Below are 27870 nucleotides of genomic sequence, written 5' to 3'. Positions count from 1 at the left end.
TGTTACATAAGGTTTTTTAATTTATGTAAGTTTATATAATAAAGAATAATTTTAACATAGGGACTGAGTGATTTTAAGTCTGGTTAGTCTGACCCTAAGTCTAATTAGTTAGAGTGATTACATTTGCTAGGTGTATACCGCAAAATATGTTGATTTTGTCTAAATTTCAATTCGCTAATTAAGCAGCTGATTTCTGTAAGATGTTCTTATTTTTTATTTGTAACCTTCAATCCTGGGATAATCCCGGGATCCCAGGACTGACCAAGTGTAATCCCAAAATCCTGGGATTAGAAATAATGGCCGGGATCGAATTCCCTATTTGTGAAGTACAGCAGTCTCCTGAGACATCTGAGTGGCCGCCTCCTGGCTGCTGGTGTGGCTGGACAGCTTTTTCTTCCTGGTAGCCGGGTGACCTGAAAGTAAGCAGAAAAGCTCCTCTCATAGTGGCCAATCATGCCTGGGTCGTTGGGGCGTATGATTATCGCCCAGTTTAAGATGTCCTCGATGGTGCTTGGCGAAAGGTCCTTCCCTTCAGCCCCCTCCAGCCTGGTGAGGAGTTCCATGCTGATGCAGGCCTCTCTGTAGCTGTCGCGTCCCAATCGGTAGTACACCATCAGTGCAGGGAGGGCCAGGCTCAGCGGGTTGGTCCTGGCGTCAACCCACTGTACAATCTCCACCACTGTTTCGCTGTTGGTTGGTCGTCTTGTAGCTCTGCCATTCCTGCAGTTTCCTGAAATAAAAACCTGAAAGAGAGCTAGCACAGAAAAGTGCTTCCTGACAATGCTCGTACTGCGTACTGAAAAAGTACACACTGTAGACAAAGCACTTTCGGAAATGTACCAACAAGTACAGTTGGCTGACTAGTACTTGGCTAGTACAGATAGCCTGGTGAGGAGAGTGAGTAAGAGGAAAGCATGCACGTCCTCTCGCTGTGACTGCCAAGCTCGTCCACAACTCCCACTCACAGGACTGCCTCTTTATATACGTTGCCTGGCCAGGCTTCTAGAAGAATATGACATAACCTGTTTTCTCATAAATTCGAGAGTCTCCAATAGCCTATTTATAATGTAAGGAAGTTTCTACACAAATCTAGTTGCATATAGCATTGTTCTAGAGTTATATAGTGTGTTGTACAATGTCTCATTGGATTATACATCATATATGCAGGTAATAATAAATTATATTCTATTACTTACGTGTTCTTATATTAAATATTCATATTAATATATATACAGCAGATGTTTCATGACATAATCTCACAAATAATATGATCGTCCGTACATAACTACATAAATAATAATACTAATATTAATAAATAGATTTAAACACTTCATAGCCATACCTCACAAGTCAAAATAATAATCATAAAGAAACTAAGAATACCAATGATGAAAATGTGTTTACTAAATATTTATGTGAAGGTGGCTTCCTTCTTGTTAATATTGCAGTTTTCCTTGCAGGCCAATGACCTTCGATGTTAGGCCCCTTTAAACAAGAAGCATCATCATCATCATCAGTTTTCCTTGCTTAATATACTGGCTGACTGGTCCGCAGCCATTGAAACTGCTGTTCATAGGGAGATATTCCTCCGTTCTGTGTGGAGGAAGACAAGACCGTTTGCACTAATGAAAAGTTGGCCATTTATGATTGTTTCAGCTGAAATTGATGCCACCAAAGTAAACAACAATGCATGCCTTGTTTTGGATTACGCTAGTGAATCTGATAGTGACCTTGAAGTTGCAACATTCAGTGGAACATGGCGAGGGGTGGATATGGACTCATCAGATGCAGAAAGCATAGATGGTTCTTTGGAGGACCCTTGCAAGTAAGAATCACGGAAGTGCCTTTCTATGTACTTATAAGCAATATCAGTTTTTCAATTTCCTTAATCCTTCCTTAAGGTACAGTTTTTAATTTATGTTCTAAAATGAGAGACAAACTGAATTAGGTCCGTGCACAGAACTGATGAGGGCTGAAAATCAATCTAATTTATTTATTTATTTATTTATTTATTTATTTATTTATTTATTTATTTATTTATTTATTTATTTATATGTCTCTTTTATCTTGTTTTGTTCATAAGTTATGATTCATCACTATTTTGTCCTTGTTTTACTTGACAGAATTTGTGTACTCCGACTTTTCCTAATCATTTCTAGAGTGAAAGTATTTCACAGCTTATTTTGCTTACTTGGAGAGTGGATAGATAAGATTTCTGGGGATATACTAAAGACAACGGGTTGGGATATAGTACCATATCTGAAGTACTTATTTGATTATTATTTGGTTGAAGAAGCTATACCAAATGAATGGAGAGTTGCTATAGTAGCCGCTGTGTATAAAGGAAACGGTGATAGACATGCAGCTGAAAATTACAGGCCAGTAAGTTTGACATGCATCGCATGTAAGTTTTGGGAAGGCATTCTTTCTGATTATATTAGACATGTTTGCGAAATTAATAACTAGTTCGATAGAAGGCAGTTCGGTTTTAGGAAAGATTATTCCACTGAAGCTCAACTTGTAGGATTCCAGCAAGATATAGAAGATATCTTGGATTCAGGAGGTCAAATGGGCTGTTTTGCGATTGACCTGTCTAAACCATTTGATAGGGTGGATCATGGGAGACTACTGGCAAAAATGAGCATAATTGGATATATTTCTAGAAAATAGATCTCAGAGAATTAGAGTAGGTGAAGCTTTATCTGACTCTGTAATAATTAAGAGGGGTATTTCTCAAGGCAGTATTATTGTACCTTAATGTTTTCCTATATATCTATATATATAAAATAAGAATTTTGTCTGTACATTGCTCAGAATTTGAAAAGAATGGTATTTCTGTATCGGTCATGTCCATAGTAACAAGGTAATGCACTTTTTACTTTTCCGTAATTTCAGTCTGTATGTATGTATGTATGTATGTATGTATGTATGTATGTATGTATGTACACGCGTCACGAGAAAACGGCTGAAAATAATTGAATGAAAATCGGTATGTGTAGTCGGGGAATGAGCCACTACAATCTAGGCTATAAATAATTTTACTCACACTGAGTGAAATAGTAGCTTAGGGGAAGGCCTAAAATTTAATTCTCAAATATTTATATTATTAGTGGTCCTATCAATAAATACTACATAGCTAAAGTTATATAGAATTAAATTTCTGATCATTTATGTCATTCATTGTTACTGTACTGACTTTGATAACACAGACATTCATGAATTTGTATTTTTGTTGCCAAGTTCATACCAATGCCGAGCCAAGACAAAATGTGTTAACAGAAGTTAATGAAAGTCAGTATATAGATTCAGGAAATATGAAACTACAGTCTAAGTTATAAACAATTTTATTCACCCTGTATGAAATTGTAGTTTAGGGGAAGGTGCCTAAAATTTAATTTTTAAATACCTATGTTATTGGTCTTGTCGAAAAGTACTACATAACAAAAGTTACAACAAATACAATTTCCGACCATTTAAGTTTTAATCAATTTTACCATACCGACTATGATGAGAGTGGTATTTCAAAGTCAGAAGAAAACTAAATGTGAAGGCCTATAGTATTGAAAGTGCATAACATTGATCAACAATAACATTACATTGATCATTTTTTGTGGTGTTATTCTTTGTCTTATATGCTGCCGCTCAACTTCGATAAATGGGATTACTGCTGCATACCGAGTATAACAGCCTGACTGAATATTACCAGGAAATAGCTGGGGAGTTAGAAAACTTTCTTCTTTAGCATGTCATTAGAGTGGTTCATACATTTTCTGATACCGTACTGCTGGTACGTAACTCACTGGTTCATCGTAGTATTCCAGCTATTCGATCCCTACTCTGATGTGCTGTTTTGAATGAGGAGTGTGCACTCTTAAGGCAGAGGCTCACTTAGTAGTAGTAGTAGTAGTAGTAGTAGTAGTAGTAGTAGTAGTAGTAGCAGCAGCAGTATGACCTAGTCTAGAATTACATTTTTTTTTTTTTTTGCTAGGGGCTTTACGTCGCACCGACACAGATAGGTCTTATGGCGACGATGGGATAGGAAAGGCCTGGGAGTTGCAAGGAAGCGGCCGTGGCCTTAATTAAGGTACAGCCCCAGCATTTGCCTGGTGTGAAAATGGGAAACCACGGAAAACCATATTCAGGGCTGCCGATAGTGGGATTCGAACCTACTATCTCCCGGATGCGAGCTCACAGCCGCGCGCCTCTACGCGCACGGCCAACTCGCCTGGTGAATTACAATTTAGGCATATTCCAAATTATAGCACCACAATTCACTAAATAACTCAAAATTCAACCCAGAAAAGAGCCGTTTCTTAAAAAGAGCTTCTTCCTCTTCACTTTTTATTAAATTCTACATTCATTTTATTCAAAACTGGCAGTGAAGAGTGGGTTTCTCTTCTGGCTTGGAGGGAAAATTGCTTCCAAGTCAGATAGATTTTTTCGCCGCCAGTGTAGTGAATTGAGATTTTGCGACTCATCGGCTACTCCTAGGAAACAGATTAGTAAAAGGGCATAGTTTTTGCCCTGGGACTCTCAACTATTCAACCCCCCTCCCCCTGAAAAAAGACTAAGTGTGTTCACGGATCACGGCTGTCTGCGGCCTGGTCGTTCCTGCTCTGGAACTTTGGACTGTTAGATCGGCAGCGTAGTACTGTTCGTTAAAAGTGTGGTTTTTAATTTGATCGGGTATTTCGTTTGAAATTATTGCTTTTACTTGCGCGATTCTACTGATGTCATTGTAATGACCTATGTTCATTTCAGTTGGGAAAACCACTAAGACAGTCTTTCTGAGGATGTAAAAAGGCAGGTGGAGAGTGTCTGCCATTATAATGCAATTCCCCAACCTGATTGTGACTGATGGCAGGCAAGCGGGCCTACCATTACAATGAAAATTCCCTAACGCAGTCTTCATATGAGAAAAGACGTTTGGTGATTTCTCCGTCGCGTTTCTAGGGTAACATTAAGAGCTATGCAATTTAATACAGTCATGGTCACAACGTGTACTCTGCGTAACCTACAATTCTTTATACAATATAGAATTCCTTAGTGAAGCACGGGTACATCAGCTAGTAAAAATTATTTTATTAAAGAAGTGGAATCAGAGATAATGCTTTTTGCAGATGATGTTATTGTGTATAGAGTAATAAATAAGTTACAAGATTGTGAGCAGCTGCAATGTGACCTCAATAATGTTGTGAAATGGACAGCAGGCACTGGTATGTTGATAAACGGGATTAAAAGTTCGGTTGTGAGTTTCACAAATAGGGAAAGTCCTCTCAGTTATAATTACTGCGTTGATGGGGTGAAATTTGGGAATCATTGTAAGTATCTAGGTGTTAATATAAGGAAAGATCTTCATTGGGGTAATCACATAAATGGAATTATAAATAAAGGGTACAGATCTCTGCACATGGTTATGAGGGTGTTTAGGGGTTGCAGTAAGGAGAGGGCATATAAGTCTCTGGTAAGACCCCAACTAGAGTATGGTTCCATTGTGTTGGACCCTCACCACGATCACTTGATTCAAGGAAAAAATCGAAAGAAAAGCAGCTCGATTTGTTCCGGGTGATTTCCGACAAAAGAGTAGTGTTAAAAAATGTTGCAAAGTTAGGGCTGGGAAGAATTGGGAGAAAGAAGACGAGCTGCTCGACTAAGTGGTATGTTCAATTAGAAATAGGAAAGGACTTCAACGTATCAATACTTATTTATTGAACTTATTATGTTACAGTACCGGTTTCAACCCCTTACATAGGGTCATCTTCAGCTCTACAATACATTCACATATAGTTCATGAAGCTATGATTAAGATTACATTGTCTGGGGAATGCCATATGATAGCAAATATTTGGTCACATCCAAATGGGGCATGTCAAAACGGGAACTGGCGTGTATGTCACTACATGTGACAATGCAATTGTATGTCTATAATGATATGCTTTAGGTCTTAAAGTTAGTTTATAAAACACTATCTCCACTTAAAACTAACTTATAAATATGTAAGATAAAAACAATATATGTCGGAACACTTCATGCACATGAAGGTTTGTGTCTTGCGTGTTATTCAGTTCATCAAGTTGACCTCTGTGTTCATGTCTTATTTTTGTAGTTGTACACTTGGTTGATGTTTTTGGAGCTTGAGTGATATGATTTGCTTGTAAAAGTATCACATTGTTTGTATAAAAGATTTTGTCATTAAGTATATACATAGAATAAAACACTTTCCAAGTTTAAAAAGAGTGTCAGGTGTATGGATGCAATATTGAATCTTGTTGTTTTATGTTAAAATTGAATCGTGTTGTCCTGTGACATCCATAAAATTTGAGTGGTACTGGATTCAAAGTGTTTGTTCCTTTTCCACCTGTAGCCGTGCAGTGATGTTATAATTATCTGTGGAAGATAAGATTGAGCTGTGAGTGATATTTATGTTGGAGGGATGTCTAAGGATTATGTGTGCTACTTTGAATATGTACTTATTGTTATTGGTGTGGTTGAGTTGCATTTGATATGTGGGCTCGTGTACTGCTTCATGTCCATCAGCTCATACTAGCTGCTGTGAGGGGAAGGGAAGGAGGGGTAGGGAGAGTTGCTGTTGTGGGGGCAGGGGTGGAGCTAGGTGTGTCGTTTGATGTTTCTCTGTCGCGTGTCATGTTTTGTTTATTGATTATCTTAAGGTAACCGTTTCTTAGGGCAGGGACGACTGTATTGAAGATGATGTTAGTTTTTTCTGTAATTTCATTTATGTTGAAATTTGGATTGGTATACTGATCTAGAGAAATGTAAAATTCTTCTGTTATGTTGAACAGGGGGCCCTTGGGGTTTATGTTCAGGATTTGCATGTCGTTCTCGATGTTTAGTCTTCGATATGTTGCCCTATTGAGGAGAAATGATTGTGTTTTACAGCATTTATGTGTTCATTGTATCAGGTTAGAAAGTTCCTACCTGTGCATCCAAAAACATCAACCAAGTGTACAACTACGAAAATAAGATTTGAACACAGAAATCAACTGATGAACCGAATAACGCAAGACATGAATGTTCACGTGCATGAAGTGTTCCTACATATTGACGTCCGAAACGGGGGAGGAGCTTACGGTCAGCTGTTTCCAATATGGCGGCGAGATAGTGACGGGAAGTAAACACGACAGTGATCGGGTGTGCGTCTGTAGGATTTATTAAGTGTTCAAAAGACATGCCAAAGCGTTAGCCAGGTGACGGGGGAGTTACCTGTCTTGTAAACTGTAATCTTGGGGAAGAAATAAAATAATAATTCTACTAAGTAAATGTTGTAAAGCAAATAAATCCTAGGCTATATACAGGCTTGTGTTGGCACAGCCCACATCCTATCTTAATATTCTTCCATTTTTACCATCAGCACAAAAGTTAGAACTTAGAACCGACAATAATAAGTATAAAAATTATAACTACCTACAGAATATGCAGAGCAAAGTTTGAAAATTATAATTTAAGAGTACTATAACCTCTACAGTCACAGCTGTGTGGGGTTGAAGAATACTTGGTTTGTCCAATTCTACCAAATAATTAGGTTATGACTTCTAATTTATGATGACCGGACGAGTTGGCCATGCGGTTAGGAGCGTGCAGCTGTGAGCTCGCATCCGGGAGATAGTGGGTTCGAACCCCACTGTCGGCAGCCCTGAAGATGGTTTTCCGTGGTTTCCCAAATGCTGGGGCTGTACCTTATTTAAGGTCACGGCCGCTTCCTTCCCATTCCTAGACCTTTCCTGTCCCATCGTCGCCATAAGACCTATCTGTGTTGGTGTGACGTAAAACAAATAGCAAAAAAGCTCATTTATGATGGCAAAATACTACATATTTTCTTTCATTGATAGAAGTTTTTTATAGGCAATTTAAATGCAGTGCTTAATTACTACCAGTTAAAGATATTACTCACACGTAGATAGTTAATTTACTGTCTGCTGTTACACATATGAAGAAGTTTACAAAGAGCGGATTACATTCTATGTGCGGCACAGAAGTATTAGGCTACAAGTTTATCAGTATTTTTGATGTAGCTAAATCTTTGTGAATACAAATTAGAGACAATAACTATCAATGAGTACAATAAACAGTACCGGTACCTACGCTGTGGAAAGAAGTCGTCTTCACGAGAATGCAGACTGCACACTGTCATGTATCGCGTAACGCGTTTTCCAATTGACAGCGTGGAAGCCCATCTTTCTCTCTGAACTTTTTGTACAGGAAAGTAGTGAAGAAATTTCGCATCCGTTTTATACGATTTGCAACCGTATACAGAGCAGTACCTCCTCAAATTTGACCATTTTCTTTCTGTTTCCATCACGACGTCAATGCTTCGCCATGTAAATAAACCTCACCAGTCACTATGTTGCAGCTTCAACATTCTACCGCGTGGCTGCGCCATCCAACTTTTCTGACGTCAATATTGTTTTTATCTTACATACTTATAAGTTAGTTTTAAGTGAAGATAGTGTTTTATAAACTAATTTTAAGACCTAAAGCATATCATTATAGACATACAATTGCATTGTCACACATCGTGACATACACTTCAGTTACTGTTTTAACATGCCCCATTTGGACGTGACCAAATATTTGCTATCATATGGCATTCCCCAGACAATGTAATCTTATTCATAGCTTCATGATCTATATGTGAATGTATTGTTCAGCTGAAGATGAACCTACGTAGGGGGTCAAAACCAATACTGTAGCATAATAAGTGCAATAAATAAGTATTGATAGGTGGAAGTCCTTTCCTATTTGTGGTTCGTCAATTCGGATATGAAGATCCTAGTTTACGGTAAGTGGTATGTTCACAGCAATTATAATAAGAAGCTATTTCTTGCCCACCTATTCAATACAATCCACCTTTTGATGTTTAAAATTTCATACAATTAATTTCTCTAAGGGACATATTTCGCTCACCCAATGGGCATCTTCAGCCTTAATTAATCTTAAAATGATGTATCTTGAACAGTCGTGAACATATTTAAAAAGTCAATAGTCAATATTAAAATTACAATAGTCTAAAAACCAACTTACATTACATCTAAAAAAAACAACATTAAAGCACTACTTAAAAGCGTGATAACATGAATAATTAAAATTATCACATTGTCAATTCAAAACCTTGTGTCTGAAACTAATGTTGAATGTTTGTCTTGAGAACAGTAATAAATGTTTTTTATGAAACAGCACCAAGGTGGACACCAATCTTATGGAAAAATGAAATTGAATTGCAACTTGTGTGACGTGGTGTATCTGGAAATGTGTATATTAAAATAGAGTGCCCACAGGCTGAGTTGTGAAAACACAATAATCCATATTGCTTTAAAACATAACAGACAGCGACGTACAAATGTGTGCAGGAGTCAAATGTGGGCTCCAGTTGAAAATGCTGATCAACTTGTTTGCAAATGTAGGTATCTAGTTGTATTATGCAAATTTGCGAGTTGTTTGTGCTTGACCTCTGGCCAATTTATTCAGATAATGGGATCTGTAAAGAAAAAAGAGGGGACTTTAATATAATAAATGTGTGTGAGTTTCCTAACTGACCAACATTAAAATGGGAACTTACTTGTTATGAAGATGTTAGGTACGTCATACTGTTCCAGAGTTGTTAACCTGTCTGCCAGTGCGGCTCCTAGTATTGTATGTGTGTGATAGAGGTGGTGAGGAACCTGGAGTGGGAGAGGGGATGGGCAGATCTTTCTGCATCATTGCCTGTATAGGTGGGGCTCTTTTACGAGTGACAGGAGCTTGCTTAACATTTGGAAGAGGGGTAGAAGGTGTTGGGGAACCTGTCAGGGGAGAGATGCTCGAGTTCTTACCTGCACTAGACACTACAGGTCCAGGATTATACGGGAAGCTGTAAAAATACTTAGAAATCCTAAACAATTTCAACAGGGACACTGGCTATCAATTAAGTAATACGTGGTTGCCAGCCATTAAGGATTTACGTAGGTAGTTCCCTTCCCTGTTCTTTCACTATTGTTATTTCATTTTGGTGTTTTCCAAATTCGTACGTTCATCGCCAGATGTTTCATTCCAGGCTTGTGTCAGTGTCATACTTTCATATGTGTGTACACCTGTTATGTTATGTGACTCCCTCTCAGCTGATTCTGATGGTTCCGTCAGCTTCTGCTTCGAACACTAGCACTGTACCGCGTACGGTGAGCCATCTGGTGATGAATGAACGTACCACTTCCACTTTTATCATAACGTCTAAATTCACACCTCATTCTTTGAGAAGCCTTTCTCTTGAACATTCAAGATTTTTTTCTGAAGACTCAGAGCAAAGTTCTCTGCAAAACGTAAAGAATTTCACCTTATTTTCTTGACACGGCATAAGCCAAAAAGCCTACAATATGTCTAAAAGAAAATGATTGTTCACAACATCCTTAGTACCTGTGAAGAAAAGTTATTAATTTTTGGAAGCAAAATTCCTATTTGTTTATTCAGAACTGGGAATGTTGACCATACACCTGTGTGTTTCAAAATGCTGCTAGACAATACAGTTCACATTAAGTCTCTCACAGTGTTACCATCGGAACAGGTAATAACAGAAAAAGGCATGCTGCACTGTAATGTTATGTGTGTTAGGTGATGGAAACAAACTCCCTCGGTTTGTGCTTCTGAAAAGGACACTTGCCATCTAGTATATTCATTTGAACCCATGAATCTGGCTGGATGGTCAGTGCACTCATTGAGAACTGGGTGAAATGTGTTTTGTAACATTGTCTGAGAGGTTCATTGCACAAGAAAAACATGCTTCTGCCGGACACTTATCATGGACACACTATAGGCACCATGCAGATATATCGAAATGCTACTACTAGCCCTACATAGTGGCCCTTTCTGAAAAAAAGAGGTGAGGCGTAGTGCGAGAGTCTCAGTACAACATGTGTGACATTTGAACAAGTTGCGGGTTTAAAGCGATTCAGTTTGGGAATCTAAGTGAATTGTCATGCAATAAAGGAGGAAACCTTGTTGTCTGTGGCCACATGAACGTGTTGAAGAGTTAATTTCGAATCGTTTCGGATACATCACAGGAAAAGTCACCCGACAATTATCTGTCACTTTTCCGCCTTATATTGAGAAACTTGGGGTAGGCAAGGTGTAGTTAGGACACAATGTATAAAGTTTATTTAATAAGGATTACTTAATAATTGTTTGCTAAGTTGTACGCATTTTTATTTTGTGTTCAATTTGACCAGAATCGTAATGTCCCTACCAGCGAATGTTCTTGTCCTGCTGGCGCCAGAGGAACTTGCAAACATGTAGCTGTGGTAGTGTATTATATAAATGATGAAAGTGTTGTCTCCAAAACGGACCGTCCACAACAATGGGGAAAACCGAGCCCAAAAACAATGTCAACAGAAAAATTGAGTAGAATTGCAAACGTGTAGAAGAACTGTTTGGTAAATAGACTTTGGAGACATCTCTTCCCCCCTTCGAATTAACTGAGGATAATTTAAAACACGTCCTTTGCAGTTTTCGTACAATGCTTCGAGCAGAAGCATGTATTGAAATCGAACAATCGTGCAGGGTAACGTAGCTACACAGATGCACACGAGATGCTGTCAGTTGGTATAATACTTTTATATACATATTCACAAATTAATACACACATAACCTGAATCACCATATCACAAAACAAAAACACTTCACTTGTAGGATATCAACAAAGCCGCCATCTTTAAACAGTTGACAACTGACACTGAATACCACAGATGTCACACTTTGAAACACAGATAAAACAGGTGACTACCGATCAATTCAACCTGGAGACTGCCTGGCTCAGCATGTCAGCCACGTGCTACTAAACAATAATTCTCTTCCAGTAACTTCCAAATCACAACTCGTCCAACAACTGTCACTTGTTCACCGTCAAGATTGTCTCTTTATATGTATGCTGGCCAGTCCTCCAGAAAGATATGTTACAAAAAACCTTTTTGAATATTCCAGAGTGTCCAATACATAGATTACAATGTATTGAATATTCTCAAATGTTCTAGTGTCTTATTACCATTTTGGAAGTTACAGTGTGTTTCACAACTATGGATTACAATTTATAAGGTAAAAATAAATTAAAATATTAATTTACAGGTATTTACATTAACCGAACTGATATCAATGTCTATGTACAACACATGTTCATGACATAACATCACACACAATACGATCATTCAACTACGTAAATAATAATAATAATAATAATAATAATAATAATAATAATAATAATAATAATAATAATAATAATAATAATAATAATAATAACAACAATAATGATAATAGGCTTAATAATAATAATATTTGAGCTTGATATCTGCATTAGTTACCCATGGGTGAGAAAACATTGTTTTCAAGTTATACCTATTATCGCATTTGCATCAATATCCCCCCTATAACTTGAAACAATTTCCACACTTTGTCACACTCACTTGATCCACACCATTTAACAACACACAGGCTACCCCACTCACACGGCCCTCCAGTTGGCGCTGTCGAAGTCCACGGTTCGCAGCCCGGCGGTTCCATCGGGGACCACCACCTTCTCATGGTGGGTCCGCTGGGTCCAGTCGACGTGTCTTCATTCCTGGTGATGTTGATCCGCAGGTCTTCGCGTGGCATTCGAAGCTCCTCTGGCTTGCCCCTCATTCGTACCTTGGTGTTCTGTCAGGTGGCACCCTCGTTTGGTGGTTGTCAGTTTGGACCCTATTGGTTCTCTGTCACCTAGAGGGGGTCCCACTGGCTGTGTCTTTGCCATCGCTGCCTCCATCTCCTGGGACATCGTCGAAGCCTCCCCATAGCTCCGCTCCACGCTGAACATCCTCCCTGGGCCATTCACGGTGCCATGGAGCTTACTGCTGCTGTCGAACACCTCGCTCTTCGTGTCATGCTGGTATGGCCCATTCATTGTGTCGTCTGGTTGTTCGGTCTCAGCATCGAACACCCGTGGCGTTCCCTCGGCGCGCTGCACCCCCTCCCGCACCCGGACTCTGCAATTGGCTCCTGGCTGGTGGACACAGTCGCATCCGCCGAATTCTCCCACAGCTTCCTCGCAGGTCGAACATGTCTGCGGGCTGCTTCGCACTTCTTTCTCCTACCCACGAAGTCCAGCAATCGGGTATTTGGTTCCCTCTTCTGACGTCAGTTCGGTCTTGAACTGGGCCTCGATTTTCTCCTCGAGTTTTCCAAACTGGGCCCCGATGTCCTCCTCAAGTTTTCCCAACTGGGCCCGATGTTTTTCTCGAGTTCTCCTAACTGGGCCTTGATGTTTTTCTCGAGTTCTCCTAACTGGGCTTTGATGTTCTTAGCCTGGGCCTGAATGAAGGAAGTTAAGTGTTTGAACATCACCACGGGTCCTCTGGTTCTTCATTTTCGAGTCCAATAGATTCAGCAGAGTCCTGTCACCGTCGGCAGTTAACTTAGCCACACAGACGCACACGAGATGCTGTCTGTTGGTATAGTAAGAGGATTCAAGCTGGAAGCTGTTTCTATCATAGTGTAAGAAACATGTTATGGGACAAAGATGTGCCAATGGAAGCAAAGGAAACTATCTACAAGATGTATTACGTACCCATAACTACTTACAGGGCAGAAACTTGGACAATGACAAAGAAGGATGAGAGTCGAATACAGGCAGCCGAAATGAAGTTCTTGAGGAGTATGATACAGAAGAGTAGAAGAGACAAAATAAGGAATGAGAAAATCCGGGAAGAAATTGGAATGGAAAAAATGAATGATAGAATTGAGAAGAGCCGACTAAGATGGTTTGGGCACGTAAAACGAATGAGTGATGAAAGAATGCCAAAAAAGGTGATGGAAATGCAAATGCAAGGAAGGAGAGGCCGTGGACGACCACGATTGAGATGGACGGACACCATCCAATGCAGTATTATAGGAAGAAACCTGGACTGGGACACAGTGTTGGAGGAGGCGTGATGGAAAGACCGAAGAAAATGGAGAGGAACCATATTTGCCCCTACCCGGCTACAGCTGGATAAAGGGAAATGATGATGATGATGATGATGATGATGATGATGATGATGATATCTTATGATATCTTCTACATTTTAAATTGTGTCCATGGCTAAGAAGTCTTTGTGTCAAGATGTGTCAAGATTTTCACCATATTACTGGCTGTAAAGATGAGGAACAATGCAGCATTGGTGCACTGACTTGTTTCTTGAATTGATCTGCAATTTGGAAGAAAACAAAGTGTTTTTTTTTTAAGTCAGGATTGTGACCCTCTGTTCCCCCTTCTACTTCAGGTGGCAGCCTTTACCTCATCACCTGTAGATTGTCTTGACCCATTCCTTAACCCTTTTTTTATGTATACGTACCTCCTCTGTGCTGTTTTTTTTTTTTTTTTTTCCTTCCCATCCCTCTTACCCCAAGAATATGTGATTATTGAAAAATAGATTTATTAGTTATTTAACTGGCATTTTAAGATAATACATTGAAACTAAACATAAATTTAAATAAATAGAAATTACTATGAAATTACTAGAATTTACTATGATGATTATGTTTAACCCTTTGACCGCCAGCCTCATACGTGGTGTCCATGTCCTATACCGCCACGGCCTAATGAGCACTTTTTACCTTGCAGTAAATTATTCGTAATAACTTCTGTTCAATTCATGTAAATTGGATGGGCATTTTTTTGTTTCGAAGGTTTGGAAGAAAAAAAAACTTTGTTTTATTGATTTTATTGATGTAAATTAATGCACCTTTATTTTTCAAACTTTTATTTTATGAAGTCATAATTCAAATAAATATTTCCTTTCTTTGAAAAAAAAATATTTCATGATCAAAAATCGGTAAGAAAAAAAAATTTTACTATCAAAAGCTGCATTATTTTAGAGAGGTGGTGTTTCCTATGCTATATATAAAATGATAGAGCCTTATGTTCAATATTACAGTTACAATATTTTTATTATTTTTATGATTACATAAACGTGAAATTTTCTAATCTTACATTATATGCAAATGCTGCAGTTCCTGGTTCGTTTTAAGTAAAAAATTACTACTAATGTATATTTCATACATACGTAACGCTCAAAAATTCACTTTTTGCCTTAAAAATATGATATAAGAAATTTTTTTCTAATATTTTCACATGTTTATGACGTGCTCTACCAAATGTGCTTAGGGAGACTCAAAGGGTGTACACTCTTCTTACACTGTCTACAAATGTATCTGGTCGTTATTCCATTTACCACCTTGACTAGTACTACTCTTTCTGAATACGGAACAGTTACGTTCCTTTTTTTTTTCCCGGTAAAATAGTAAGGGGGTCATTACCCGCCCGCGGGAGCTGAATTGCCGCTTGGCCACCAAGCCACTCGGCAGCAAGTTCCTCAACTAAACTTGTTGTATATAGTCTTATTTAATCCAAAACTAGTCCAAAACATGTATTATACATTATTAAAACAAGTAAATAACTAGGAAAGTACTTTTTCCGGAACATCCGATCAATCGGACGTTAGCGTTTTTCGACTGAACCTCGAACGTCCGATCAATCGGACGTTGGTGGTCAAAGGGTTAAATTCTAAAAATGAACATTACTGTGGTATTGTTCAAAGCAAGGTACAAAGTGCAATCCTACATCACATGGTTGGCACACATAATGTGATTCCTTTCTTTTCCTATTGTCCTTCATCTTTGTTTGCGAAGAAACTAGGCTCACACAGGAGAATTGTTCTTCTTCTTGTCAGCAGCAGGCACCATGGAGGGGAAGTGTGGGCAGTCAGTCGTACTGGATTGTCCTGAGATGTTAGTCTTCCTCCCTAAGGTTTGATGGATGGTGTATGGAGTGTTTGAATAAGGAGATTGATGAGAGCCAAATGGAAGTGGTTTCTTTCCTGTTTTGGCATTCAAAAAAATTACAGTAAGTCTATAAAGAGGAAGCCAGCTTTTTTTAATCATTTTACACTTTTCCTCATGCTGTCTAGCTTGCTAATCATCATGTCAGCCTTGTCCATAGGGCCCATGTTGTTGTTGTTGTAATGTAGTATCAACTTGTGAAAATTTAGATTTTATAATTCCACCTTTACAATACTGTAATTGTCTTTATCACACTCGTGAAACATGTTTCGTCCTCTTTAGGACATCTTCAGTCACCAATACAAATACATAACATTACAAATAAGGCGAGGACACATTAAAATAAGTAAATGCAAAGTCTTTGTATCCTGTGACACGGCGTGATAGCGTCTTGTCAATCTTCAATGTTAAAATGGTGCAGCGTGAACATGATATGAAGCATGAAGTCCAATTAAAATCATATGTTAAAACTGTTGTACAAAACAAAGAATTGTCAATTATAAAACACTGTAAGTGGCTATGCGAATAAAATTATGTGCATATTGTACATAAAACAGTGTTGTGATGATGCCACATTATAATGGCTTTCTTGATTAGGAGGTGGAGTTATACTGATGCAAGTTGAACCTGATTGTGTGTTGACAATAGGGGCCTAAAAAGAAAAAGAAAATATGAATGAACTGAAGAATAAAATTCCGTTAAAATGTGAACTAAGTGCCCATCCAGTCACTCACCTCCTTGCCCGTCCTACGTCGACCACTCCACCTCAAGTGGTAAGGCTAACTGAGTGACGTCCTCGAAGGTCGTTGAGGACTGACTGTGAGGGGAGGTCGAGAGGAATTTGACGTAAGGGGAGAGGCATGAGGGAACGTATTACTCACGCGCCTTCGTGAAAAGAATTTATTGATTAACTCCTTGAAAAGTATATTGATATCCTCCGATATCTCATTAAGATTATAAATCGGATTACATTTTTTATCAATATTTATAAAGATGTTTTCTAAAATATTCAATAGATTTCCTTTCTTACATAAATGGTGAATTTGAAGGTCTTGTTCTATGCCTGTGAATGTATGATTGGTATCGTCCATATGAGAACCGAATGCTGAGAATCTGCCGTACTTTGACGCATTAACATGTTCATTATACCTTATGTTAAAATTGCGGCCTGTCTGTCCAATATAACTGGCGGGACACTGCTGGCACTTTAATTTGTAAACACCTGATTTCTGAAATTTGCTATTGCCGTTATTGATAGTGTGCTGATTGAAGAAAAGATGAACGTTGTTATTGGTTGTTTTAAAAGAAACTTTCATATTTTCTTTTTAGGCCCCTATTGTCACAACACTATCAGGTTCAACTTGCATCAGTATAACTCCACCTCCTAATCAAGAAAGCCATTATAATGTGGCATCATCACAACACTGTTTTATGTACAATATGCACATAATTTTATTCACATAGCCACTTACGGTGTTTTATAATTGACAATTCGTTGTTTTGAACAACAGTTTTAACATATGATTTTAATTGGACTTCATGCTTCATATCATGTTCACGCTGCACCATTTTAACATTGAAGATTAACAAGACGCTATCACGCCGCGTCACAGGATACAAAGACTTTGCATTTACTTATTTTAATGTGTCCTCGCCTTATTTGTAATGTTATGTATTTGTATTGGTGACTGAAGATGTCCTATAAGAGGACAAAACATGTTTCACGAGTGTAATTTAATGTAGTCTTTTTAATAAAGACAATTACAGTATTGTAAAGGCGGAATTATCTAAATATGAAATTTATAACGTGCAATAATGTAGTATGGTTTTAGGCTTGAGTATGGATTGTTTAGTCTTCCTATCCTTTTCTTCCAGTCTCAGTAATTTCATCATCATGCATTGTAGTCAATATTTATACTTCTCTATGTTCCATCCACTTCACTGTCATGATATTTCCAGTGTGGGATGATTCAGTCTCCCCTCATTTCAATTTCTTGAGGAGTTGAGGCAGTCCCTTCCTGTTCTGCTTCACTGTGTCACAAGCATTTGTCTTATTTTCATGCAGTAAATGAAACAGAGAAGGACTGGAATACCAGTTGTCCACAATAAATAAATGCCCCTATCCAAGATATGGCTCCAGTAACGTAGTTACATCATCACCAGTTGTTGGTAAAGAATACTTGTCATGAACGTCTGTTCCTCTCCCACAGTACATAATATCTAAAATGAAGCATGTTTCTACATCAAAAAGGACAAACAGCTTTACTCCAAATCTGTGTTGTTTATTTGGAATGTATTGCTTGAATGCTAGCCTTTGTCTGAAAGCTACCAGGGATTCATCAATACACAGATTTTGGAAGGGTCGCAGTAAACTTCTGAAAGTATTCCTAAGATGATCTGTTATAGCTCTCAGTTTGTACAGTTTGTTATTTTTGTCTGTAGGGATAAGGTTAGAGAAATGAAGCATGTTAGGAAAAATTAGATACCTGTCTCCTGTCATAGACTGAGAAAATATAAGGGTGGACCAATGTTCCAAAATTGAAATTTTTTTTCAGTCTTATCATGAGCATTGTAAATGCAAAAAGCACATACATTTTATTCACATTCGTATCGCTCCACTTCTGAAGACTATTATTTGGAGAAATTGTGTAAACTGTTAAGACCTTCTTGTAATATTCATTGGTAGCCTAACCTCCACAATAATGTGAACCAGTGCAGAACTGAAAACACATAAAGAAATTTATTTCTGGAGAATCATCATTAAGCTTGGAAGTTGAGGAAAAATTCTTTCTTTTTTTTTTTTTTTTTTTTCTTCTTGAGTGTCTGAAGACGAGGCCCAACATAATACTGTATATGTTCATTCTGAGTCATTGTAGCCCAGAAAATGGAGAGTTTTATTTGTCCTCTCTTGCCTTTTTCAGCATTTTTGTATTATTAGTCCTTTTTAGCCATCTTTTAAGTGTTAACAACCTTTTTTTGTGACTTCAGCTTCTTTAGAATACATTTTTTCTGCCCATTCTCAATTCGAATAATCATTAATCCATCCACCACCTCTTAAACAATAAACATCTTTTCTCTAGTAAATACATATATTTGAACCATATCTGAAGAGAGAGAAAATGAAATGAAAAAATTAAACTAGTGATTGAAATAAACCGGGGGTATCAAATTATGTGCAAGATAAGTAAAATACTGAAATACTGAAAGGAGAAAATCTGATGTGTTTTTGAAAAGAAGATCTCACTTACTTCAAGTAAGGACCCTTATTATCATTTGATGTGGAGAGAAATTTCTCGATGTTTTGCAATGTGCTTTCTGAAAACCGACGATCCTTTACACTTAAGAACCTGGAGATGACTTGTGATATACTGCAAAGCCAACTGAGGTAAGGTTTCCAAATTCCAATTTCTATAACCCTAGTGTGGTTAAGCCAAATATCATTCCAGTTATACTAATTTCAACTCCTTTCTTCAAAGTTGTTCATTGCGGGTTCACTGAATTCCTTCTAGGTGGAAAAAATATTTAATTCTACATTTTGCAAGTACTTTTTTAACAAACACAGAATTCCTTTTTTAATGTTAATCTAAAAATATATAATGTCTGAAAGAAGAATTATATTTTATATTTTTGCTCTGTATGTTGCACACCACCAGAATTTTGCATTTTTAAACATCATATTCCTCAATTAAATGTGTAATTAGAACTGAAATTATGAATGAATTTGGGTCACATTTTTACATCCTATTTGCCAGTTTTTATGTCCCTTTTTTTTTTTCTTCCGATATTAGGTCTTTATAGGCATTTTATAGGTTTTCAACTTCCAAACCCTAATCGTTACATAATGTATTATGTAAAACACCTGAATAGCATGAACAGAAAGTGTGAAGTATTGGAGTAAACTGACTAGTAATCCAAGAAAATGATGATGACTTATTTTTCTTTCTGTTTCACTGGTAGACTCTTTTCATCTTCATTGTTTCATTGTTTGCATCATCACTGTCACTTTGTCTCATTACATCTCCAACCTCACATTCTCAGTCACTTTCGTTGTCCAAAAAAGTCATTATCCGAGTCGCTGTCAACTAAAAACTGTTCAATTTTATCATTGAAAAGTCACCTCCTCTTTCACAGAGCAGCCATTTTTATTGTTGTGGTCAGAAGCACAGAATATGTACATTTCATCATCACTAGGAAACAAAACCCTTATGTAAATAGCAGAAAAAGTAAACTATTGCTCCTTTAGAATTTCCTTGATCTTCTGGCATGTCATTTGATCTGATTGGGCGCTGCACTTATTTTTACGAGCTTAGCAAAGTGAGCGCTGCACAAAAACATAAATCTACAGGTTTAGCACGGGTGGCTTGTCATCGCACAACGTATATTTACGGGTTTAGCATTGATTGGATTAAAGTCTAGTCTCTCTCTCTCTCTCTCTCTCTCTCTCTCCCCCTCTCCCCTCCCTTCCTCTGTCTCTCTTCCTTTCGTATATCTGGCAGTTGAAATTCATTGGTTTCAGTATACCAAACTGTACACCGGATGGCATGTACAGTAAAATTATATTACACTGCAGAGTCGACACTATAAGGACCTCATTGTTGGTCTCAGTCAGTGAGACCGAAATGACAGTATCAGATCCAATGAAGATTGCATTTTCATACTACTCATGTCATCTATCTGGGATAAGCTCCCTGCCAGCCTCTCTAGTTAAATGTTTTAGCATTGCATCCATGAGATGTCTTCTAAACTAGAACGTCACACGAAAGTCTTCAGTATGTGTGTTTAAAATGGACTGAGCCTGGCAGGTACCTCACCCACCTATTTCTTCTTATGTAACGGTATCAATAGGTTTTATAAAATGTTCTAGATGTGGCACTTTTCGACATGCTGGTGTGTATACTGCAGAAGAAGTCGCTCAGCTGACTCGAGACAAATTGATCCGCCTTCAGTCTCTGTACATTGACCAGTTTCGACGGTTACAACAAGCATTAAAAGAGCGGAGACGAAAGTACTTGCATGCTTTGAAGAAGGAGAAGGAAACGCTATGTGAGTAAATTAAATGTGGAAAATTTGTTTTCAGATTTGAATATATCAATTTTTACTTCAAAGATTGAAGCTGGTGTTAAATTATGACACAAATGAAATTAGAACCTTCCCCTACATAAATGAAAAACTAACAGAGATATCAGTCTTTAATTGTTTTTATGACTGACTTCTTCTTTACTGGAGTTCCCTGCAAATGTGATAAATGTTTTGAACGAGGTAGTATTTTATGATACATATGAAATATTCCTCATTAGCACAGTTATATCTTATTTCTCAAGATGGAAAAGATCTCGGACACTATCAGGAAAGGATCTACATTCTTCAGACACATATAAAATGGATGCAGGGAGGTTAAGCAAACAAATTCTGAGTATTGAAAAAGAACAAACAAGTGTCATTGTGTTTGTCCTATTTTGTGTTCCTTTTGAGGTTTATACGATTCAACCAGAACTACAGTATACAGTGGAATTCTATTAGTACATTCCTCAGTAACATTTTTTTTCGTATATGATGTTGAATTATAGAAGTCCCAGTCCCAAATACTCTAAGGCCCGGTTTCTTCAATGAATGTTAAGTGATAACACTGCTGTTAAGTAGATTTAACACACAATTTAACAAAATGACCGTCTCATCAAGAATTGTTAACACTAACAAATTGTTAATACTTGTGTTAAATTAGCATGAGTCTGGCCCAGTGTTAAACCTCTCAACAACTGTTAAAATTTCGTAATGGCTGCATTTAGAATATGTAAGTTTGAAGCTATACTGCTGTATAAACACTATGAACTAAAGAAGGCGAAGGATGATCCATACTAAGAAAAAATGCCTTTTTAGTGTTATCAAAAGAAAGTTTTCTACTAAACACCAAACTACAAAATGCCAACGCCATAATGAACCAGATACTAAAAGAAATTGAAGATAGGTTAGAGTTTCCCACAGTTTGCTACTTATTATTGTTGTGGCCACCAAATTAGGCGGGCGAGAGAAATTACGCTGTTGCCAAGGTTATTTAGCAACTGGCGAAGAAATGTCTAACTGAACACATCATTTCGGAGCGCGAGGCAAGTTGTTCTCTCTCAAGCTCCTGATGTTACGTCATGCAATGTTTAGAAATAAATTATACCACAAGCTTCAGAAAAGACCTCTGATTTCAATGGTATAACTGTTTTCCATATAAATCACTTTAAATAATAGTTAAAAATAAAATCTTGAATGAGTAAATTTAAATCCATAGAATCATGTATTGAAAATTTCAGTAAGTGGCCAAGTTTTTATTTCTTCAGCCAATAAAATTTTGTTTGCGGGAAAATGTAAAAAATCGCCTAACTTATATTTTTCATCTGAAACATATTTCCGTGAGTCTTGTAGTTTTCCTGGAAAATGACTCGGAAAGCGATCATGTAAATGTCGCTAGCTGAGGCAATTCGGGGCGCGCGCGGCAGCACAGGCTGCAGGATGCTGTAAATACTTTTGGATTACATATTAATCTGTATTAGTTTTATTACATTATAACTTTAAATATTTGAATACTGTATATTGTACTGAGTAAAATAGAAAAAGAACTACTTTAAAGAATAGGTTTACGTGAACTTACACTGAATTAAGAATCAGCTTCTAGCTACAAGGCAGATTTCTTAGTCACTGTCATCGCTCATCTCACTATCTGTCGAGTTGTCATTTACACTGATGATGAACGGACCGAGCTTGATAGCTGCAATCGCTTAAGTGCGTCCAGTATTTGGGAGATAGTAGGTTCGAACCCCACTGTCGGCAGCCCTGAAATGGTTTTCTGTGCTTTCCCATTTTCACACCAGGCAAATGCTGGGGCTGTACCTTAATTAAGGCCATGGCCGCTTCCTTCCCATTCCTAGCCCTTTCCTGTCCCATCGTCGCCATAAGACCTATCTGTGTCGGTGCGACGTAAAGCAACTAGGTGATGAATGGCTCCATTCCTTCGTACCTTACTATTTCCTTGGCCCAATTGTCCGGTTGGAGATTTTCTGCGCGATTGAAGCACTTTTCCCAGTCTGCAGCAGTCACACGGTCGATGGCTTCTGACATGAGTTTTTTTCTACGTCCTTTATTTTGAATGTCTTGTTTCTCTCTGCCACTTCTCTCTGGACTTGAGCCCATATCAATTCAATTGGGTTATATTGGCAGTGGTAGGGTAGCAACCTTACTACTGCTCCAAGAGGGAGCTAATTCATCAAGCTCGTACTTTTTTTCTACTTTGAAGGGAGCAACTTTTCCAAAAGTTCAGCTCGAGTTTCTTGTTCACTAAAAGGTATGTTTCTCTTCAGCAACCACTCTTGAGTTTCTTTCTTCTTCCAGCTTGCATTGGGTGCTTTTTCAAGTAAAGCTGAATGATATGGAGCATTGTCCATAACTATTATAGACGGTTCTTCCAAACTTAATAGCAGATCTTCTACAAACTACTTTTTAAAAGATGCCTGGTTCATTTCTGAGTGGTAGTCCAGGCTATTCCTCTTTGATAGGAACACCCACTTACACTGGGGTATAAGACCTTTAATACCACCTGCGTGGCAAACAATCAGTCTTCCACCTTTCCCAGTGGGCACCTTCAATCCACCGCTCTTATCTGAATGTTGCCAAATAAACTGTTTACTGTGCAACTGATTAACCCAAGTCTCATCTAAATGAATACATTGCCTCGGGTATTGTTCATGTTTCAGGTTGTGCATTTTTCTCAAAAATCGTGCACGAGCTACGGCAATGTCCTGTCTTTCTAGCAGAAATTTTCTTCCATCGTTAGCCCTCTCGTATTTGAAGCCTAGGTTGTGCAGCACTCGTCGCGCTGAACGTACACTTCCACTATATCGAATCTTCTCTCTTAGCTGTTTACGCACTATTTCTGCTGTAGGAAATTCCCACGGTCGTAAAATTCGAGCACATTTCGCCTAGCTACATCACAGTGAAAATCACTAAGCACACTTAAGTTTTTTCTCCCTTCAGTAGTTTTTCCTTGGAGATGAAAGTATTTTTTCGTTGGGTGAATATTTTGCTTCGTTAACACATCTCTGGACCGAACAAAGGCTAACATTACACATTGTTGCAGTCAGTTCTTGGCTTTTCTTGAAGTTCATAGTCTGCAAGATATTTGAGATGGCCAACTTCTGCACGTATTGCAATACATTCACAATTACGGATTTTGTCTGGCTGGCTAAATCCTTCTTCTTAAGCCCTTCCAACCGATGACGCTTTAGAGGAGTTTCTTGTTCGTTTCTCGCACTTACTTCGTCCTCTTCAGGTAACAGACCCGAAGAAACACCAGGCTGAACACATTCACTATCCATCTTTAACTGCACTTACGGTGCAAGCTCAACAGCTGCATGACAGGGAATGACTCGGGTAAGGTGGCCTGGAGCAGATGGGCTTCAACTAGACAGCACTGCATGATCAGCGTTGCCAATCCGTGCTCGGAGGTAAGCGACTCTTGACCATCTGTCGCTTTGCCGTTCCCATATCTAACGACAGCGCAGTTTTCCTCACCCACCTAATTTGGTGGCCGCGACAATAGTGTCTCCAGTGCAGGAGGAGCTTATAGTTAATAGATATATTTCAGACTTTTTATGTAACTGTAGGCAGCTACACTCATGAGTGCAAGACAAGAGTGTTTAGAATTGTGCATAGACTTTCTGTTTCATTGGAAAGGCATTGCGTTACTTTTCCTGCAGTAAAAGAATGCTCAAAAATCATTCAAGGAGTATATCAATTACAACATTTTTCCATTGTTATAGGAGCCTTAGATTGCACTCATTTAAGAATATACTGCACCATCCCGCGTCCAGGTAAGGACGCAAAAAGATCCAGGCTACCTTAATTCGCAATCATAACGGCTATCATATACATCTATATGGGCTATGAGTTCCGAATGATGAGAAGGGTACGTCAAATTATATCTAAGGAACCTCTAAACCGCGTCGAAGGACGTCTCCTACACTCTAATGACTAGAATTCCTTACAATTAATTAAGTTGTTATGACATAAATATTTAAATCTAGGTCGCTATTCTAAAATACACATTAAAAGATGAATTTATACTTTCATGTACCACATTTATTATACATTCATCTCATTCCATGAATTGGACATTATTTCATTCTCCCTTGAATTATAATTGAAAAATTTGTAGGCTTCATGTAGGTATTATACTCATTCTCGACAGGATTAGTTTTAAATTCTTAAAAATATTGCACCTGTCAGAATATCTGATGAAATGCCTAAATGTCCATTTAATCTCCTCTATTACAAGTAATTGGCCTAGAACACCTTTGCTTCTGGTATGAAAAGAATTTAAGAAATGTCAGTATCGGACAAAAATGTTGGGTGAAGTTCACCACAGATGCTTAAGTGATTAATATGTCCGACCTCAATAGTGCCTACTGAAAAAGTTGCCATTCAAATTAAATTATTCATCAATAAGAATATTGAATCAGTAGTACATCAAATAATTAAGTCTTGAATGGTCGAAAAATTGATTGGATAAAGAATTAAATTAAGCAAAGATCATTAAGGTAAGTAAGATAAATCATCAAATCGGATATTACTTAGTTAGGATTCTTAAATCAGAATTACATGATTATTATCATTAGATTAGCATTATTGGAAATATTAGATTAAAAATATTAGATTAAAGAATATTAAATTAAAAGTATTAGATGCATCTAACGAGAAAACAATATTTACAGTATAATACACTATACACAAAGTTGTAGATTGAGGGTGGTTTCAAATATGCAGGACGCAATTTCTATGTCTGGAATCAAATCTTATGAATTGGAATCAAAGTCTTTGTACTTTACATTGTGAAACTTTCGACTTAATTGTTCTCTTTCAGTTCAAGCTTATGTTGACCTACTGAAATATGATAATTCTCTTTTCTTTTAGTTCACAGTGTTAGGGATACACAATCAGATTAACTTGGGAGAATATTTTCATGGTATTATAACAAGTAATCGACATTATGTGGTGCGAATGTTTATGCTTCTTTATTTCACTGTGTGAATACTGATAAGCCCCTTTTTAAATTAATGTATACTTGCCATAAATGATTCAACATTGTATCTGTAATCTTAAGTACACTTCTCTTAACTTGAGCATATTTATTACTCTAAGTAAGTACTCGTGCGATTGCATTATGTTTCCTAGTGGATACTATCCTAATTCCATATAAAACATATTGGCTTGTGAGGTCTACTCTGTGAAGATTCTATCGTAGGGTCGTAACTCATATACCTACAGTCAGCCATCAGTGACATTGGATATCGCCTAAGAAGTAACTCTACCGTTCCTTCCACCTGAGAATAATTTCAGAATCGGAAAATATCTGTGAAGGTGTGAACATAATTGAATTTACCCTCTTAGTCGGGAAATCATTTGTATTTTCGGGTATAGTTGTCGACCAACAGGTGTCATTCCAATCATATACCAACCTATTTATGCTTGCTCGCAAGTGAATAATTAAAAGAAACACAGTGAATTCACTAACACTCCGCGAAGCTCAACTTGGAAACAATTATGTCCACCACTACATAACCATGATCGTATTCACGAAGAAACGATAATTACTACCATTCCTATCCACCAATCTCATATCATCAATTCTTTAAACAGCCATTATTTCACACATTAAACATATAACACATTGCATTTACCTTACGTATTTCGTTCTCCTCTGACATAAAATATCTATCACTTCTACCATGGCTTGTGGACTTATTCACTGCATTATTGTTTCGGTTCTGTCATAACCCTAAATTAATATAAACACATGTATTTATCTGGCAAGCACTTCCTACGGATGGTCTCTAATTTACCATTTTTTTTTTATCACAACCATCATACACACATACTTGAGTTCACCTTTGACGTCGTGTACGATTTACCAACACCTTAGAGAAAACAACTTTTCTCACACTACATTGACAATATTTCGAGCGTAGGCTTTAATCACTGACTGACTACCTACATATGGATCTGACATTTAGAATGTGAAGATTACCTGACCACCTTTAACCTAATTCGTAATCTACTATTTGCATCGTTTCATTATTTTTGCACAGCACAACTCAGTACGTTTCTAATAAGCAAAGAAATAAATATTATTCATTTAAACATTACTTTAAAAATAGACTTATCTCATTCCGCAGCTCTTGTAGTTGGTTTATGTCTGGGTGATAGGACATATGGATACGCCTCCTCTCATTTCCCTATGTATTTTGGGAAGGCTCGAGTACGTCTCCTCTGGACTCGGTCATCTTACGGCTGGCAATGTCAGCCTACAGCGCTCATTTGGGCAGTCTCGCCTTCCATCTTCTTAGAACATCTCGTACATATCTTGACTAGTTGGAACAGAATAACATGCAGTTTTAATTAGCATCGTCATCTTAGGAAAAGGTTGAGTTACTATCTGCTTATAGTGAATGGTTGTTCTTCTTGGAAGAGTTGATGTTATCGACAACTGGTAACCTGGGATAACATAATTGATTATAACGTTCGAAATGAATAGATTATCAGGGTGTCCACCCGTATGGAAAACTTGGGAAACAAGGAAATGTCAGGGAATTAGATAATTAACGGGAAAACCTGGAAATGTCAGGGAATTCAGGAAAAAATCTGGAAATTCATTCTTCTGCCAGATAAAATTGACATACCGTATTTATCCGTGTAATACAAACACATTTTTCAGTTTTTATAACATTAATCTAGGGCATGTCTTTTATGCCAGGAATAAATTTTAATGAAAAAGTGTGATCTCGAATGTGAAGTAATCAATAATATCAATAGCTATATGATTGATCGATCGAATTTTCAATGTTTTGATCTGCTTACTATTGAATATACCGGGCGAGTTGGCCGTGCGTGTAGAGACGCGCGGCTGTGAGCTTGCATCCGGGAGATAGTAGGTTCCAATCCCACTATCGGCAGCCCTGAAAATGGTTTTCCGTGGTTTCCCATTTTCACACCAGGCAA

At 37.7% G+C, this 27870-nt stretch overlaps 1 protein-coding gene across 5 annotated transcripts in view; it reads left to right on the top strand.

Annotated features, from left to right (window-relative positions):
- Positions 1–27870, top strand: part of dgt1 (dim gamma-tubulin 1) — a 333213-nt gene that overhangs the window by 186366 nt on the left and 118977 nt on the right. For all 5 annotated transcript variants that reach the window (XM_067147580.2, XM_067147575.2, XM_067147576.2 and 2 more), the window contains exons 5-6: positions 1657–1825; positions 20699–20877. In XM_067147580.2, coding sequence (XP_067003681.1) covers positions 1657–1825; positions 20699–20877 — 348 coding nt within the window. The remainder of the gene's footprint in view (positions 1–1656; positions 1826–20698; positions 20878–27870) is intronic.

This window comes from Anabrus simplex, chromosome 5, assembly GCF_040414725.1.
Source record: "Anabrus simplex isolate iqAnaSimp1 chromosome 5, ASM4041472v1, whole genome shotgun sequence".
NCBI lineage: Eukaryota > Metazoa > Arthropoda > Insecta > Orthoptera > Tettigoniidae > Anabrus > Anabrus simplex.
This window is presented reverse-complemented; position numbering and strand designations above follow the sequence as displayed.